We start from the raw sequence: 17,946 nt of genomic DNA on the forward strand, positions 1-17,946 counted from the left end.
GCCATCGGAGTTTCGCTGCTTTGAAAGCAAGTCCGCTTAACGTCATATAATATTCTCGAGGGTACGCCGACATTGTGCATGAGGGCGGTTGAAAATGAGACATTTGTGCGACTTTAGAGGCAGCTTTGTCATGGAATTCAGGATTGAATGACAAAGCCGAATACCTCCTAATCTGATGTTGCAGTATTTTTTTTTTATTAAACTGTTGCGTTCAGTTATAACCATTCAAGGATGTAACCCGCCTCTCGCCCGGGGACTGCTGGGGTAGGCTCCAGCATATAAGCGGTAGAAAATGAATGAATGAGTTCAGTTATAAAAGGTTTTATTTATCACCGCGGCTTGCTTTTCAACGTCTCTAAGAGACCTTTGACTAGTTGACATCTGCTACTTATTGGCTAGATCACAAAATCCAGACCAGGACTAGAGTCCTTTAGCTATTGCTATCCTTGTTAGCTAGCTGAATGAACAAAGGCATTGTTCTTCTCTTGCTTTCATTTCAACCTTTGTGGCTCACCTTGACCTGGATGACCGAGTACATTTGCAGACCAGTTTTATTGTTGAGACTTGGCTTGATTCGCATAGAATAAAGAGCGTGTTGTTGTCTGACATGGCTGTTTTTAACGCTAGTCCGTTTGAAGTATTTATCTATGCTTGTTTGCTTTGCAGCTGACACTTTTGTTCTCTGAACACCCCCTTCCTCTTTATTACACAGACACACACAGTGCACTTTTGCATGTACTTGACTGCGCCACAATGGGATCTTTCTATGTCATTTAAACCAGGGTACACTGGCTTTTTGTCCTCTGATAAAATTCCTCCGGAGCCTTCTGCCACCGGGAACAAGGAACAGCTTTCCTGCCAGTCAGGATACACGTTCATGGCGTATTCCGGACACAGCGCCTCTGGGATATGGCTGTGGGAAACTTTGAGGGGGAGTGTTTAAAGGTGGAGTAGAGGGCTGAGCCGCCGGGACAGGACACAAGCACAGAGCTGGAGTGCATGTTTGGGAAAGGCTCAATCTCCTCGCTCCTCACTGTGGAATGTTTGGGCAATGGAGGAGTTTGCAGGAGGACTCTTGTTAGAGTGAAGATTGCCCTTTGAGGACTTAACCTGGCTTTTGACTCGACTCCACGCTGAAAAGGACTTGATTTTCCCAGACCGGCAGGATGGCTGGGATTACTAGGAAGGGATCGGGGAGACCATCGTACTACTACAGATTCCTGGGCAAGTCCCGACTGCAGCGTCAGCGCAGCCGCTCTCGCAGTCGCACCAGGCCGGCTGCCAGCAGGGGTAATAAATAAATACAACTACTACAGCGCCAAATGTCGTGTGGAGGTCTCGCAGCTTGGCCCTGCAGCTGCTGGGAGACATTTTCTTGAAGCAAGGCATCATTGTGGCTTTCATGGATTGAATTATCCTGCTTGTGAAAGCAACATAACCATCTCAGAATAGATCTTTCTTCACTGGAACATGATTTCCTGCCTCCGCTGCAGCTCAAAAAGTGGGTTGACAGTTTGGCGTCATTATTAGCAGGTTGACGCTAGGCTGTGGTTACCGTGGCAACAGCTGACAGCTTATACCATGGGTCAAGCCGTGAAGGCTATAAGCATAGGCAGTGTTTTGCTTGGAGACAGCAAACTGCACAGTTAGGGTGATAAGGCTGCCTCCGAGGCTTAAGTCGAGCTACTTAAATTAAGAGAAAGAAGAAGCGCGGTATTGATTTTTTTCTCGTGGAAAGTGAAAACACATTAGGTTGAAGGCTGTTGCTTAGTGTTTGCTGGCTGTGTGTTTTTTTTCTTTTTAAATGGAAGATGAAAGCAGCGTTTTAAAAGTCTATCGGGATCATCTGTGCAGAAAATCACACACGCAAACACACTCTGCCTTGATCTTTGAGTGTAATAGCAAGCTCGTGCACACCACTTTGACACACACAAGACCGAGTGGGGTCATTCCGGGGTCAATCATACAATCACTAGATGCTTTGTTTGATTCTATTTGTGAATCTAAAAATTACTGAACCTGTTTGAATTTTTCATGTTCCGGTCAATCAATGACACAAAGGCGGCCACTGGTATCTTTGGTTGTGGCACTTGAATGCATCACAAAACCTGACAGACCACCAGAACCTCTGACAGAAGTTTGGAGAAAAGTATAGCAAGCAACACTTCTTTGCCTCACGTGATCACCGAGCGCTCACAGTGCTGATCATGCTGAGAATAATCGTCCAACTGTGCTTGCAAGAGATTTCTTTTCCCCTCCAGTCAGCCTCTTTATCAGCAGCGGCAGGGCAGCTGGTTTCAACTAAAGAACCTTTGAACAGCCGCCGTATGACTTGCTGATCTGATAGCGAACAGCTGACAGGTAACGGTAGCAACCGGTTGCCAAAAATCTGCTTTCCGTTCTCGTTATTTGCTATCCTTGAGGTTTGTGAACGATATCCTGAGGTTGACTTTTCAAATCAGCCTATTTTTCCAGACACTTTTTTAAACTACCCTCTTGAAACTCTTACCGGTTGTTGTCAGACAATACCACACCGACAGAGTCCCGATTCAAGTAGACATATTTTTGTATTTTGTAACTAGCAGTAGCAGGCATATCATGCACTGCAGTGAGTAATGCTATCATACGTGTCTGGAAATATTCCCATTCATCCAGGTCCAGATCCATTGTATTCTCGGAACACTGAATTGATCGCAACTGGACTGTTCATAGGATCATAGGACGAGGACTCATAGCCGTCCTACCCAGACTAGTGTTTGTCCCACCGAGTCATTGAGACTTGACGACCTGAACAGTCCACTTGCGATCGATTCAATGCAAATCCAAGAACACATGGCCTCTGTTAATAAAAACAATATATCACCGTAAGACTACACACCACATAAGGTCTCCTTTGATATTTTAAGAAGCACATCTTGGCTTTCAGTTGTTTGTGTTTGGAACTAAATTGCTTTGGGAACAAATGATTTTGTTCGGGCAATAATTGCTACATAAATTCTCTTACTGTTTGCGGGAAGGTCAATAACCGCAGACAAGAACTTAATGCCCAATTCCAATTTAGTGCCCATAGACAATTATTTACTCCCACTTTGAAGCGGTTCATATCCGATATAACTGTGTTTACATATACTAAATTGTGTCTATGAACCGTGTAGTGTAAATCCAACCAAAATAAATGACGAGGAGAGGCGTTGCAGATGTTCATGACCACAATGGAGAGTTAATCTGGAGGAAGGCACCTCTTGACTGCTGCATGAAATCATGTGTTTTTGTTTTGTGTGGATGGAAAGTCTCATATCAGTCTGTTTCCCCTTCTCCCGCCTGCTTTGTTACATGTGGGCAGAGGGGGGGGGGGGGGGGTTCTCTCTTATCCAAGCTAGTTTGTTTTTGAAGCTTCTTAGGCAATAGTCCTACTTTTCAGAATTTCCTACATAGCTCTCTTAGACGTTTTATCTCCCCGAAGATGTGAAGTGTTTTCATCCAAGTTTAGTTACTGTCTGTGTGGGCAGATCTCGCAGCTGTCAGCGATGTTCATGCACAGTTCTCCTCTCGAAGAGTCGACGGCCAAATTCCAACTGGTTAAAGTTAAGAAAAAATGCAATAGGATTACATTTTTCTGCCGTCTCTTAAACCTTTCATAGCATCCCTTTCTGAGGTAGTTTTTTTGACATGATTAATGGGATTGACACAACTCAACAGTTAAGCTTAACAGCAGAAGAGCATTAGATGAAAGGCGAAGACGGTGTGATGATTAAATCCTACAGTAAATACGCTCAATCTTGTTTGCTCACTGAAAATGTGACATAGTAAATTAGCAGTGAAGCAAAACCGTGAGCTAACTTTCATCCTTGCGTCCTCTCTCGGCCTCTCAGCCTGGGTACTCGGCCAGATGATGAGCCACGCTTCTTCTGAGCGCCACAAAGACTGCAATAACAGGGACAGGTGCAGGCTAATCCCACGTTAATGCATAAATATGGGCTCAGATTACATGAAGGAGAAAGGCAGAGGTGTTTATAGGAATGGCAGCAAAAAGTGCATGGTATAGAAGCGCAGAGCCCAGCCAAGTTTCATCATGAGGTGTCTCTGCGTCACGCCATCTGGGTCTTTGCTAAGTCATTTTGGATTTCAGCCTGCCGTTGTGTCGCCCTGAACACAAACACAAACTTCCTTCGACTAACATCCTCCACTTCTTCCCGTAGAGACTGAAGCATGCCACTGCTAGATTAGACAAGTACACACACTCTACTTTGTGCGGTATCACTCGCGCATATTTTGGTCGTACCCTCACTGTATTGCGTTTTTTCAAAAATTCATTCATTAATGATCACTTTTGTTCTCCCCGTGCATGCGTGGGTTTTCTCCGGGTACTCCGGTTTCCTCCCACATTCCAAAAACATGCTAGGTTAATTAGCCACTCCAAATTGTCCATAGGTATGAATGTGAGTGTGAATGGTTGTTTGTCTATATGTGCCCTGTGATTGGCTGGCCACCAGTCCAGGGTGTACTGCGCCTCTCGCCCAAAGACAGCTGGGATAGGCTCCAGCACCCCCGCGATCCTCGTGAGGAAAAAGCGGTAGAAAATGAATGAATGAATGAATGATCACTTTTTGGTGGTTGAATATGGCTTCTTCTTAGTCGAAACATATGTAGGTCATCTTGGCCCAAATTAAAGATTTTCAATCATACAAATGGACAAATGAACAAAAAAATACAAATATAGGTATTTACTGGTATTTAAGGTGTGTTACTGCAGAATTGCGGTCACAACTCAAACCACTTGAGTTGTGGCTGACAGCAGCTGCTGTGTGAATGTTCACTGCAGTTGTATTGTACCGCACTGGCCACTGGGTGTCAGTAACATTGTATTGACACGACAGCCCCTGAGTATGCTTCATTGCTGATATGTGAGTCAATGGAATGTCTTATTTATGTCTAAGATGTCTTATTTTCTCTTATTATGACAACTATATTGGGTAATACAAGTGTAAAAGTGACTATAAGAGTGGTATTTCATGTCTAGAGGGATCTAATCACGCTAAAAAAGCGACTCTCTTTGGCCTGGATCATGAAAGTCCATCTAAGTCCACAGAGTAAATCCAAGGAGACAGCGTACCACCATCTTTATCAGTCTATGGTCTCGGCGCTGAGTAAATACTACATCTTAGGGGTCAAGAGTCCAGAACGGTACAGTGTTAGCACATTACAGTAACCTGTGTGTACACACACACGCACATGCCAACGTGTGTTTTATAGTGAGCCATAAAGCCTGACAACACAAAAATGTGCCTGAATGTGTTCTGTGTGCCGATGTGACCCCTATTACACGGATCACTGTTCAAGCGCCTGTCAGATGACTGACGTGACTAATGAGACTTTGTGCGCTTTGGAAAGAGTAAAAATGGCCTTGCACATTGTTTTTTGATTGACGTTAATTCACAGATTTATATTCAATAGACTAGACTCCACTTTCAGCGTAGCCCGTCAAAACAGGTTCTGGTTGTCTCGCACTGGAGGGTGGGGGGGCAAGGAAAAGTATTTCTGGGGGAGAAGGATGGAGGCGGGTTGGGCCGAGAGATGTCGTCTGTGTTTCAGGTGGAAAGAACACAGTCAACACGCTCTGACAGCCCTGTGATTTTTGCTTTTCTGGTTGCACGTCTCCTCAGAGGATCTAAACAGCGCATGAAAAGTTTCCAAAGGCGTTTTAAGTCTTCTGTGTTCTGTCAATTCAGACTGATCTTAAATTAGATTCACTGGTAACCACAGTCTCATTTGTCAACTCCCAGACTCAAGCAGGTTTTTAAAGGGAACCTATTTTGTTTTTTCTATGCTTCTGACCTATAAATGTAGTTAGAATGTTGCATTCACGTGTTAAATGATGCCGTAGTTTCAGATAATGAGGTTTGCGCATTTGGAAGTGAGGCCTGAAAGAAGTTTGGGATGGCTCGAAACGCTCGGTTTCAGACCGTTGGAGGACTGTTGGGTTTTCCTGACCCTAGTTTTCTTTTACATCTCAAACTAGTCTAGTGCTCTTCGGAACTCTGATGTTCCATGTCTGTGATGTTCTTGACAAAAGAGTCCCAATAAGGATTCTGGGCAAGGAAATCAGACCACACCATTTCTTCTGGTCTCAATGTATGCAGGAGTTCTGAGTTTGTGGTACTTGGAAGGGAACCAGCAGCTATCACTACACCACCCAAATACCAAACGATGATGGAAGAGTGGCAAACCAGGAGGTTAGCATCACCTCAAGGATGCTTCTCTTGATTAAAATGGAGAAGATTCTTGACAATTAGACTGTGAGGAACCTTTAACCTGAGGTGTACCAACCATGTGCGATCATTTGAGCAGTCATGTGAGAATCCTTAGAAATAAACACAAGAACCTTATTTTGGAAATCCGCTTTGCTTTGTCACTGTAGAAGCACCGAGGGCAAATCAAATCATCTATTATAAGATCGTTGAAGTGACCACGAAGTTGGACAACTTCAAAGTGTGTTTGTTCCTGCCGTAACAAAAGACTCTTGGTTCTCTGTGGATGGTATTTTTAAGCCCTGAGGGTGTCGGCTTCTTGTCATTGCCAGGCTGTTTGCTCGGACTCTTTATTATTTATCACCTTCTTGTGTCCAAGTGTTGCATTAAATGTTGATTAAAACAACAGGGGGTCACTTTTACTGATGAGCACCATCAACATCTTGCTTCAAGTCGACATTCTTTGCTTTTCCATAAAATGGGCAGCTGTTCTTGGTTAAAAAGCTCTAAAAGTGCAGTGTTGAAAAATACGGGGATTACCGACAGTATTTGTGTGAAGTAGCAAAATAAAAGATTTTGTACACGTGATGATCCGTCTACCTTGAATTGTTATGAAAGCAGATTTAATTTAATTTGACAGATTTAACTTAATTTGACAATACAGTACAAATGTAGGGTTGATTTAATATGGGGGGACTATATTACATCTCACCATGCTAGCTATCTGATTCGACCTTTCATAGGTGCTATAATCGTCCAGCATTATTATTATTATTATTATTATTATCCTTCCTTGTTTCCTTAAGGAAAAGATAACTTCTTGGGGGTGGCTAAGAAAAGTAATAGTTAAAGCATCTAAAACCACAACCCTTACATTTTGTTTTTGCTGGAATCCGCTGGGAAGTGCCATCACATGTAAGCGTTTTATAGTATTTTTTGCATTTTTGTGTTTGAAGTTTCTGTGCTTTGTCTGCGGTGGCTTCCTCTCCAAATAACTAAAAGATGGAGTGCAGTTGCAACACCCGAGCACTATCTTGGTGACGAGTGATGTTTGTTGTTGTTGTTCATTTTTGGATCTAAAAAACTCCTCTAACTAGAACTTGAGGAAGTGTAGCTATAGAATGCGTACGCGGAACTAGACTTCCACTCCAGGAGAGCACAGAGGAAGTTGTGTGTGTGTGTGTGTGTGTGTGTGGATAGTCGACTTTGTGAGCGTGTTGTCAGATGAAATAGCAACAAACTGGCTCACAATAATCAGGGCTGAGCTCCTCAGGCGAGGAAATAAAACAACGACACGGCCTATTGCTCTTGGCAAAAGCACGGCATGCTTGCCAGCAAATGTTACATCTCCACTTTACCGTCCTTTCACAAAAAGTTTGGGACTTGTCCCCACCTGTCTGCTTACACTTTTATTCCCATTCATAGTCTTTGTCTCTGGCCAAATGGGAATGTCCTGTGTTGTAAGGATGGAATGTTAACTGACAATAGATGGAGCGTTCCTGCTCGAGAAACACAGCGGAAATATGCAACTTGACCTATATTACTGAAAGCTAATGGAAGGAAGGAAGCAGGGAAAGGAGACGGCGTTGTTATCAGGTGTCTGCTGAAGGCCAATGAACTTCAGTCCCAGGCCGGAATTTGACATTTTCAAATAGTATCTGTCCACTACTTCAATGAAATGTGTATTTTGTACCTGGACTGGAAATAGCACCATGGTTCAAGGAGTTGCCACAAAAGCAAATAACCACCAAGGTCTCGAATCAGCTCAAAGTCATTTAACGTAAGCCAAGGTCACAACCGGTCAACCAAATGTAATTTTTATTGTACGTCTAACATGCAGGGATTCCTACGCCCAACAAACATTCACATGTTTTGCACGTTTTCCATACTTGTTGAGATCTTACTCCTTCACGGTCGCCACAACTACGTCAGTGAAAGCATCCGCTTCAAAGCAGAACCTTTGATGGCTTCCTTCTGGACAGCGCTTAGGACCCACGTCTAAGATAAGGACCCGACACAAGGATCTGTTTGCCATTTGCAGTAGGAAAGGGGGAGCAGGTTAAGACCGTGGAAGAGCTTCCGTTCATTCACGGAGAAACATTGCAGGCAGATGGGAGGCGCATGTGTTGAACGACAATTGTGTTTTTGTGTGCGTCCTGAAAGCATTCTTGGTTCCTGAAGGTTTTGCGGTAAATCTGTTAAAGACAATTAACACTTTATTGTTGCAATACGGGATGCGGCCGGACGATTAAATGTTTTATCACCCTTTTTTTTATACACCTGATCAAGCACTCAACTCCACTTGAAAAAAGCTTCAAACTTTACAGGAAGTAAAAGATTTTTCATGAGCATAATCAAAGCTAAACAAATGGAACTGACAAGGCATCGGATCGGAGATAGCGGATGCAGATGGTCCTCATGGAAAGAGATCCGACTGGTGTGGCCAGAGCCGACGTCTGTTCCGCGTTGTGTTTACGCCGAAGAGGCTAAGAAGTGGGAGGTTCGCGACGGAAAGCGGCAATCTGCACAGCAAGACGTGCGATTCCTAGCCAATTATACCCCGCGCTAAGTACGCAGAGAGGCCTGTTAAACAGCAGGGGGCTAGCGCTGACAAATAAGGAAATCTTGCAAGAGCGCATATTATGTATATAATCTTGGTTTTGCGAGGATTTGTAGAATGGGTGAACATCAAAGGATATCCATGTCTGTCCTTAATGTAAATGTGCATATTGTCTTGAATAACAACTATTCTGGTAGTAACACGGACAATGTGTCTGTTATGATGGGTTATGATGACCGCACGTTCCTCAGAGCAACAATTGCACTTCTCCCCGACAACGAGAACTGTGGTAGTTTACAAGAACCAAACACTTCCCCCTTTGAACCAGTCGGATTTCAACAAACACAGCTCTCACTATTCCAGACTTTGGTTAGGCTAGCGTTGTTTTAAATGGCTGAGTAGTGGCTAGTAGGTACTTACAATCCCCGAACGACGCAATGGTGAAAACCTGTCACCAAAAATGAGGCTTCATTGCTAGTTGTATGTATTTTCCCACTTCCGATATTGGTATATCAAGTTTATTCAACGTTCCCTTTCAATTTGGAATCACATTTCTATGTAGACTCTACAAATCATCACACAAATTGGTTTTGTCAATGGTAAAACAACAGGGGGTCGTTACCAGTCATGATGTGCTATATATATCACTATATTGACACTTACTATGGTACACATTATGTCATTGGATGCTCATATCACCTCCTACTTCGGTACGAGGTGTATTATTAAATAATAATAATAATATATATATTAAAAAAAAAAAACCTTAAACTGTATTATGGAAAGCAGGAAGTGAACAAATGTAACAGTGACTGATTGTAAAAGTACTAGACTCCTTTTGGACATGTGGAACTGGGAACTGATTATGGGATGCACTCAATTGTAATCTGATGCATGTTCAGATGAAATTAAACCATTACCATTACCAAGTAAGTGAGTTGGCTGTCAAATTAAAGGACTTTTAATGCTTGACCCGATTTGATCGATGACATACCTACGGTGGGTGCTAGTCCCACATCCGTGGAGGATTGCGTTCCAACATCCCACACATTCCAGCCGGACATGTCCGGATTTGCCGCATCCACGTTCACTGTCTGACTTTCAGCACCAACGCAGCTCTTTCAGGTCTCTGTGTGGGGTCTCCGGATCCATTCCCAAACATGTCATTTGTGAGGATAATAGAGACAGATTGTGGTTTAGCGCTGTAGGCTAATTGGTGGACTAGGCCTAATTGCTATTTATCTGCTTTTTGTGTGGTGGAAATCTCTTATTAGAGACACTCAACTTTTGTTTTAACGGCTCTGAATGTAAATATCTAATGTGTGGCTATGCTAAATGTGAAGCTAGTGGGCGATTAGCTTAGGTAGGATAGAAGGCACAACATAGTTTAGCTTAGCAGTTTCTCCTCATTTAACCTCAAGCGAATATGCCATTTGTACTTTCTTTGCACTTTAATTCCACCGAGTAAAGACTTCCGTGTGTTTGCAGAGTCCCCTCCAGAGAGGACCGGGCGCCGACGCAGCATGCCGGGCAGCCCGTCGGACAAGAACCCGCCCAGCATGGAGACCACATCTGCCGCCGCTACGCCTTTCAGAGTCACCGTGAGTACTGTGAGTGTGTTCTTGTGTCACATCTTCTCGCTTTATCGCCCCGAGTCCGTCCGGTCTGGCGTACAGATGGACCCGGCGCCGACCCGCTTCTACTTTTGAAGTTGAAACGGCGCTTTTGATGTGGACCGTCCTCGGGTTTAAGTTCAGCATGCCGTCGAGCGTGTCCGAGCAAGTCCTACGTGAATTTCTCTTTCATTTCAACCTGCATGACATCAAAGGCATCCCGGCCAATATGCAACACACACACACACGCACACACATACACACACACACACACACACACAGAGTGAGTGCTCTTACTCCAATGCAATATGCGCTGCGCCACCTTTAATTTCATAGATAAACAATGAAGCCATTAAGTTAACGAAGCAAAAAAATTCAGTGATGACTCATCAATTTGAAGCTAATTAGCAATTAGCGGCCGCATAAATAAAAAATGAGGCGGGAGGCTCAGGGGTGAAACAGTAGAGAGAAATACACGTTAGGCAGAGAGTCAGGACTTTTTAACATGGTACAATAATATAATAATATATCTGCAATATGTCTGCTCCTGTATATGCTCCTGTGCAATATTATGTGGATATCTTGGATATCTTGTGTATATATCTTGTTAAACTGTCTTTTTTTACTCTACTTTTTGAACTTGACTATTGCACTGAAAGGAGAAGCTCTCCAATTCTCCAATAATGACAATAAAGGCCATTCCATTCCATAATCACATCCTGATGACAATAATGCCGATAAATGATTATCTTTGTCGTTTTTTTCGAAGGGAAATGCGTTTTTCTGACTGACTTACCAGTCGTTCATTATTGTATTATATTATTATTTTGGTAGACCAAGCTTTTTATTTTAAAAAAAGAAGGTAATTTTACAGTTTACATCTGGAATGTGACACTGTAATGACACACTAATTAACTCAATTATACTTAGAGTATCCATCTTTGGAAAGCCTTTGTAATCTAGTGAGTGAACAATGGGAATGCGAGCACAAATACGTCGCCTGGTGCACATCCCACTTTTAGCAACAACAAACCACACTATGCCGCTTTCTCCCCCCCCCCATCCATGAAGCGTCGCGGTGACATGCAAAGTGCTCCTCCTAAGCCCTGAGCTAAATCTGTCAAAATGTTTTTCTGTCACGTTCTTCGCTCGGGAAGGAAGCCGAGAGCTCGCGTACTACTCTCTTCCCCCGTCGTCAAAAATCAATGTCCTAATTGGTATGAAAAATCTCAAAATAACTCTCTGCGGATAATCCAGGAAAGAATAAAATGGTCGTTCATGTCGGGAGGACTAAGACTACACGGGGCGAATCTTAAAGCACCCTCAGCAAGGGGTCTGATCTGCCAGGTAAGTATCTAGTTTTTAGACAAGAAGATGACAAAAAAGGTCGACGGGAAAAAAAGCAAGGAGCAGCTCAGCACGGGAGGGGGTAAAAGTAAAGTAAGAGTGAGCTTTATGGCCACAAAAAGGCTGAATAATCACATATTCACACACACTTAAGCTAGGAGCAAAGCTAGCTAGCACCCACCGCAGGTTTCTGTCACACTGGTTGATTTGATGGGAAACACTCCAAGCCAGTAGGGGGCAGCATATGACTGGAATATAGGTGTTTCTGCTTCCTGTGTGAAGTAAAATGGATATTTCAAATCAAATTGTAAATAAAATCATCAGACTCAATAAGCCAAGCAAATCAATGTCCTGCGTGACTCTTCGAGTGTCAGGAAGTGAGTTTTATCAAGGTACGATAAGTTCCAAGTGTACATTGATGGGCAGATCCCACCCTCCACAATCGCCATCTTGGCTTCATAGCAAAAGAGGAGGGACTAACTCAAGTGGTACTGGCAAAATGGACTAATTACAGTGTACACGGTATACTTACTGAAGGGTAAGGACACAAGTATTCCACTTAAGCCTGCATGGAATGACAATTCAAGGACACAAACACTGATCACAGCAGTATTTGTCTTTTTGGATATGTATATATTGTATATATATACATATCATAGGGTCAGGAAAAATGATCTGATACATGCATTCATTCATTTTCTGCCGCTTTTTTCTCACGAGGGTCGCGAGGGTGCTGGATCCTATCCCAGCTGTCTTGGGGCGAGAGGCGGGGTACACCCTGGACTGGTGGCCAGCCAATCCCAGGACACATATAGACAAACAACCATTCACACTCACATTCATACCTATGGACAATTTGGAGTGGCCAATTAACCTAGCATGTTTTTGGAATGTGGGAGGAAACCGGAGTACCCGGAGAAAACCCACGCATGCACGGGGAGAACATGCAAACTCCACACAGAGATGGCCGGGGGTGGAATTGAACCCGGGTCTCCTAGCGGTGCGGTCTGCGTGCTAACCACTCGTCCACCGTGCAGCCTATATGTACATTTCGAAAATAAAAACACTTTTTTGTTTCTTTACTTTATTTCCTTTTTATTTAACCTCCAAATGTGATCATTTTGCCTGACCTTGTATTTTTATTTTTTTTGCCAGTATCTATTTCTACCGTATTTTTCCTCCCATTAACCCAGCAGGTCTCTGTCTTCATTTCCCCTCCGTGGATTTTAGATATTTTCCTTCCATTTGTTTCAGCAGGTGCTGGAGGCAAATGAAATGCACTTCGCGCCTGGCCTCCCTCAGGGTTTCTGGGGGTTAATGTAGGCGTCAGTCATCTTATGGACTGATGGAAAGAGAGAAAATAGGCCTGTCGTACATGGCGGAGTAACACAGCTGTGTTCATCACTGTAGCGGTGTCACGAGATCTCACATCACAAGATCTGACAAGATGAAAGTGTGATGATATTTCTTGTTTAAAGAAAAGCTGTCTTGTGAGAACGGGGCAGCCAGAAGACAATCAGACCGTGAGCTATAGAATTACTACGATAAATGATAGTAAGTATAATATGGAAGTGGCAGGGCACACCTGAAGTGCTTTATGCACAGTATTAACCTTGCAATCCAGGCTACGTCAGTGTTCCTGTAGTGTCGCATGGCTGTTTTTTCCAATTCATGTCGAAGAAAAAGCTGAACCAACTCTACATTTAATCAAAGTTACTTAAGATTTGTCAGATCGAACATGTAGCTAGTTCTGTTTCCACTCGTTACATTTGGCGAAGCACTGACGCTCCAAGGTGACAATGTATTGTAAGATTAAAGGTAAAGTGTGTCTCTTGCTTCATTAATAATAATTCTGTGGTGACCTACTTCGCGTCATAACACATCTCATACATACAGGAGATCCGTGTTGACAATTTAGTGACATGGTCGTTATATTTAGCGAGTAGCGATGAAAGACAGGAAGTGTTTCTCTGTAATTGAATACAAGCGGTCAACAAAGAGTATGAAATTGACAGGCAGATTGGTCCGGCGTCTGCAGTGATGCCGACTCCACATCGGTCCATTTTGGTGAATTGGGAGCTTAGCCAAAAGGCAAAGCTCTCAATTTACCAGTCGATCTACTTATGTCCCTACCCTCAACAATAGTACTGGGATTTGGGTAATGACCGATGGGATGTGCAAGCAGCTGAGATGAGTTTTCTCCGTATGGTGACTGGGTTCTCCATTAGAGATAAGCTGACAAGCACTGGGACCCGGGAGAAACTCTCAATAGAACCACTACCACACTGCAATGAGAGGAGCCAGATGAGGTGGCTCAGGCATTTGGTCAAGCCTCCTGGACGCCTCCTTAGGGAGGTGTTCAGGGCACGTCCGACTGATGGGCGGCCTTGGGAAGACCTAGGACATGTTGGAGAGTCTTTCAACAACCCACAGTTAAGCTCTGCCTCCAATTGTGTACATTAGAATTAATTAATTATAATTAAGCTGCATAAACCCCTCTACAATGCAAGGGCAACGTATTATGTAATACTAATATTATGTAATCAACATAAATGATCAGAAATAGCAGCGACATCAAAACTCCTGTTTTAATTTGTGGAAAAACCCTCAAGAAGATTAGGTCATGCAAGCAAAGTTATCAAATCTTTCAAAGTTCATCTGCATTCAGTTAAATTAGTTTTAAAAGTGTATTTTGTCTCATCTGAAACGTAATGTTAAATATCATCTCGCCTCATTAGTTGTGTGAATCGTGACACCCTTAGTCATCCCCGTCCACTGCTGCCAAATCCAATATCATCTATTTTTTTTTTAAATACGAGTCCTCGCCATCCGTCAGATGGGAGAGGATGCTAGTTTGTTTATGAGGTTTCTGTTTGTGTTCGTTCATCAATGTGACAGTTTCCCCACTCAGGATTCTTCACAAAACTGTGGACAATCAACACAGACAAGCACCTGTCGTCCCGTCTGTGATGTGCTGCCTGTTTGTCGTAAAGTTGCTCTCTAATTATCTCCAAAGCCCGGGGGCGGCCTATTCATGTGCTGGCTGGTAATTATACAGGTGTGGTAATGGGAAGACTGGGACAGCGGTAGGTCATTTCACGGTGACGCCGCAGTAGGGAGTGTAAAAAAAAAAAAAATAAATAAAAGGAGCTTGGAGGATGCTGTAGAACAATGTGGAGGAGTAGAGTAAACAAGAAGCTGTCTAGAGGGCGAGTCAAGACGAAAACAAGGCCCAGAAGGGTGTGTTGGGTCGCAGGAGTGAGGGAAATGGATTGGAAACAGACGCGCAGTGGCAGAAACAAGTTGTTGAACAAAAAGGTTACATGCAGTAGAATCCGTTAAAGCAGAAGATATTAAACTGTGATCTATTATTGGTTAAAACATGTTAAAATGCTATTGATATGTAGTGGTCACCACACGGCAATAATGGCACGAATTACATTACTTTAAGACAGCACGAAGTCAGCCATGGTATAGAGTAAAAAAAAAAGTTCTCCTCCCATCCTGTGTGGAAATGGTAAATTTATCTTTATCTTTCCTGTGTGTTCTGGAGATATAAAACAGCTAAAAAGAAGCAGCTAATTAATGCATGTAATAGGATGCACATATTCTGCTTGCAAAACCTTCTGAAAAAACTCCAAAAAGTACCAACAACCCACTATTTACATCATGTGACCAGCATACGAGGTACAGCAACATGGTTATTATTAACATTGTTACGCCTAAGAACTACGTTAATGGCATAGTGACACCTCGCCACCGCGAGCCGGCTAGCGACTAGCATCACCGCACACTCGCTCACAAGCAAGAGGGAACAAATCAAGAGAGATGCTCACCTGCTCGCCTCATTGGCGCTGTATTTTTAAAATTAGCGCTTGTCAAAGGTATTTTTAATCGGTATGATGTCATAATCACATCAGCTCAATAATTATTTAAATATTTTATGTTAATATTTTTGATTGATATTATTTCCATAGGTAAAATGGTCTCAATGCAATGAGAGGTGCTGTCTACCAATTTAATAATGAAGAAGAATCACAAAGTACCGCATCAGCATCAAAACGTTTCATCTTTGAGTCCAAATCTGTTGAGTCATCCCCCCCTCTGTGTTGCATCTTCCTTGATGTTTGGCATCAGTAAGTAAAAAAAATGACTTTTTCATTGGAGAAGGACCACTGATAAGCTCATAAATAATAAATGATTGCACTTAAAACTAAAACACACATGGACCTGAATGCTTCATCATTTCCAATCCGGGAGCTTTCAGCATATCCTCTGCATCCCGTGAATCATCATCCTTATCCAACTTGTGCTTCTGTGCTGAATAAACGCAGGCTTGTGTCTGGTTAACATTGGCAGCATCCTGCCAATTTCTTTCTTTCTTCTTCTTTTTTTTTTTTTTTTTTACATTCTCCTCCTCGCTGGCTGCCAATGCCAGCCAACAGTTGCCATGGAGACGGCGGGGCGCTTGGGGAGTGCGACTGCAGATGTTCGGAGGGGGAAGAACATGCTCAGATTTCAGACAAAGAGTCAAATGAGAGGCGTGCACGTGGCGAATTAGCATGCCAACGTGATTACAGTGTTTGAACAACAACACGACACAGACAGTCGTGCAATTGGAGGGGCGGGGGGGGGGGGGGGGCAACAACAACATGCAGTTGTTCAATGAGCGAGAGGTGCTCCTGTAGTGGGGCTGTTCACGTCTCGTCGCTTTATGAATTAATATCAGGTGAAATGATTGATCAACACCCAACATCTGAAACAATAATAAAATGGATGCGTTTCCTGCCATCAGGGCTTCCTGAGCCGGCGGCTGAAGGGCTCAATAAAGCGAACCAAGAGCCAACCCAAACTGGACCGGAACTCCAGCTTCAGGCACATCCTCCCCGGCTTCAGGAGCGTGGACAATGACAGGTAAGATCCGTTTGCTCATGTGGGTCCACTCATTCTCTAATTAGGTAGGGCAAAGCCTCGTCGCTGCCTGGAACTTAACTTTGTGGGTCAGTTTCCACGACAACAAGCTGCTTCTGGAGAAGTTCACTATGTATCACAACGCTGAACTCCAGCCCCAATGAAGAAGACTGATGACGAGATCAGAATGAAAGTACACAGAATACACAAAGAATGTGAAAAGTTAAGCCTGTGTAACTGTTGCGCAACTCTTAATTGTGCTATGTGAGTGTGTGTGAAGGCCATCTATGAGAGGCTTTTAGACTGAAGATGCACCTTTACGCTTCTATTTTTCATTGTTTACATCACATTGCGCAACCTGTATGACGCTCATACTTTGGTGGAAATCTACACACTAACGAGCGCTAATGGAGCAACTTGGAGGTCAACCAGCGTTTGGTTCTCTCTTATCATTAGAACCGTCTCACTGTCTCCTCTCAAGCCCTCCTATGAACTTCTCCAAGCGTCTATCTTCCACACATGGACCCTTCTTCTTGTTATCAATTTCAAAAAGCTCTCATCCTTTATCCTCACATCTCTTCAGCTTTCTGTTGAGGTTTCCTCACACCTTCTCCATCCAGATACGGCGATGACAGCCAAATGTGGAGCTCACACCTTTTTTAGCAAAGACACAATCTCCCCTGTAATGATTCACACATCCAGCACAGATTGGAGATGACTTGCGAGGCTCCTTGGGAAGGGAAGTGTATTGTGATACGTGTGTGTGTGGTAGGATGGGTGGTTTTGGGGGCTGAGGTGGGGGGGGGGGGGGGGGGGATGCATGGAGGATGCATGAAAAAGAGGCAAAATGAGAGCGAGATGCTAGAGGAGTCGGGGTGGGAACAGCATCCCTGCGGGTATGGAACTCGGTAGAGGGGGAACTGGTGCACAAGCGAGGAGGGATGATGAAACGATGGGGATAGGGGGTTGGGGGGTATTGTATACCCTGAAATCGGCACAGCAGACCTTGAGATGCTTTGCATTGGCTGGACATGATTACACATTACACGCTTATTTACACGAATCAATACTTGTTATTGTTTGCGTGCTTGGTAGTTTTCTCTTGGCGTTCATCGTAATATGTTCGGGGAGTCGTTATACGTGACCGCCCGAGGCGGACTCGAGGGAGGGAGCTGCAGATGAGGAGCAGCTGGACTCCTAAAATGAAATATTCATCCATGTTAATCAGAGGATGGACACTCGCTGGGCATTTCTATCTTTAGCTCAG

The 17,946-nt window shown here is 43.6% G+C and overlaps 1 protein-coding gene across 14 annotated transcripts in view; it reads left to right on the top strand.

The window, feature by feature from the left end:
- The window catches only part of LOC131120056 (disabled homolog 2-interacting protein-like), a 75,407-nt gene that overhangs the window by 23,011 nt on the left and 34,450 nt on the right, over positions 1 to 17,946 (top strand). For 6 of the 14 annotated variants that reach the window (XM_058065095.1, XM_058065097.1, XM_058065098.1 and 3 more), the window contains 2 exons: positions 10,297 to 10,418; positions 16,564 to 16,682. In XM_058065095.1, coding sequence (XP_057921078.1) covers positions 10,297 to 10,418; positions 16,564 to 16,682 — 241 coding nt within the window. Of the gene's footprint in view, positions 1 to 955; positions 1,291 to 1,319; positions 1,502 to 10,296; positions 10,419 to 16,563; positions 16,683 to 17,946 lie in introns of those variants that run through there. The other 8 variants (XM_058065096.1, XM_058065103.1, XM_058065109.1 and 5 more) reach the window with 5 other exon arrangements.

This window comes from Doryrhamphus excisus, chromosome 2 (assembly GCF_030265055.1).
Source record: "Doryrhamphus excisus isolate RoL2022-K1 chromosome 2, RoL_Dexc_1.0, whole genome shotgun sequence".
Taxonomy (NCBI): Eukaryota; Metazoa; Chordata; class Actinopteri; order Syngnathiformes; family Syngnathidae; genus Doryrhamphus; species Doryrhamphus excisus.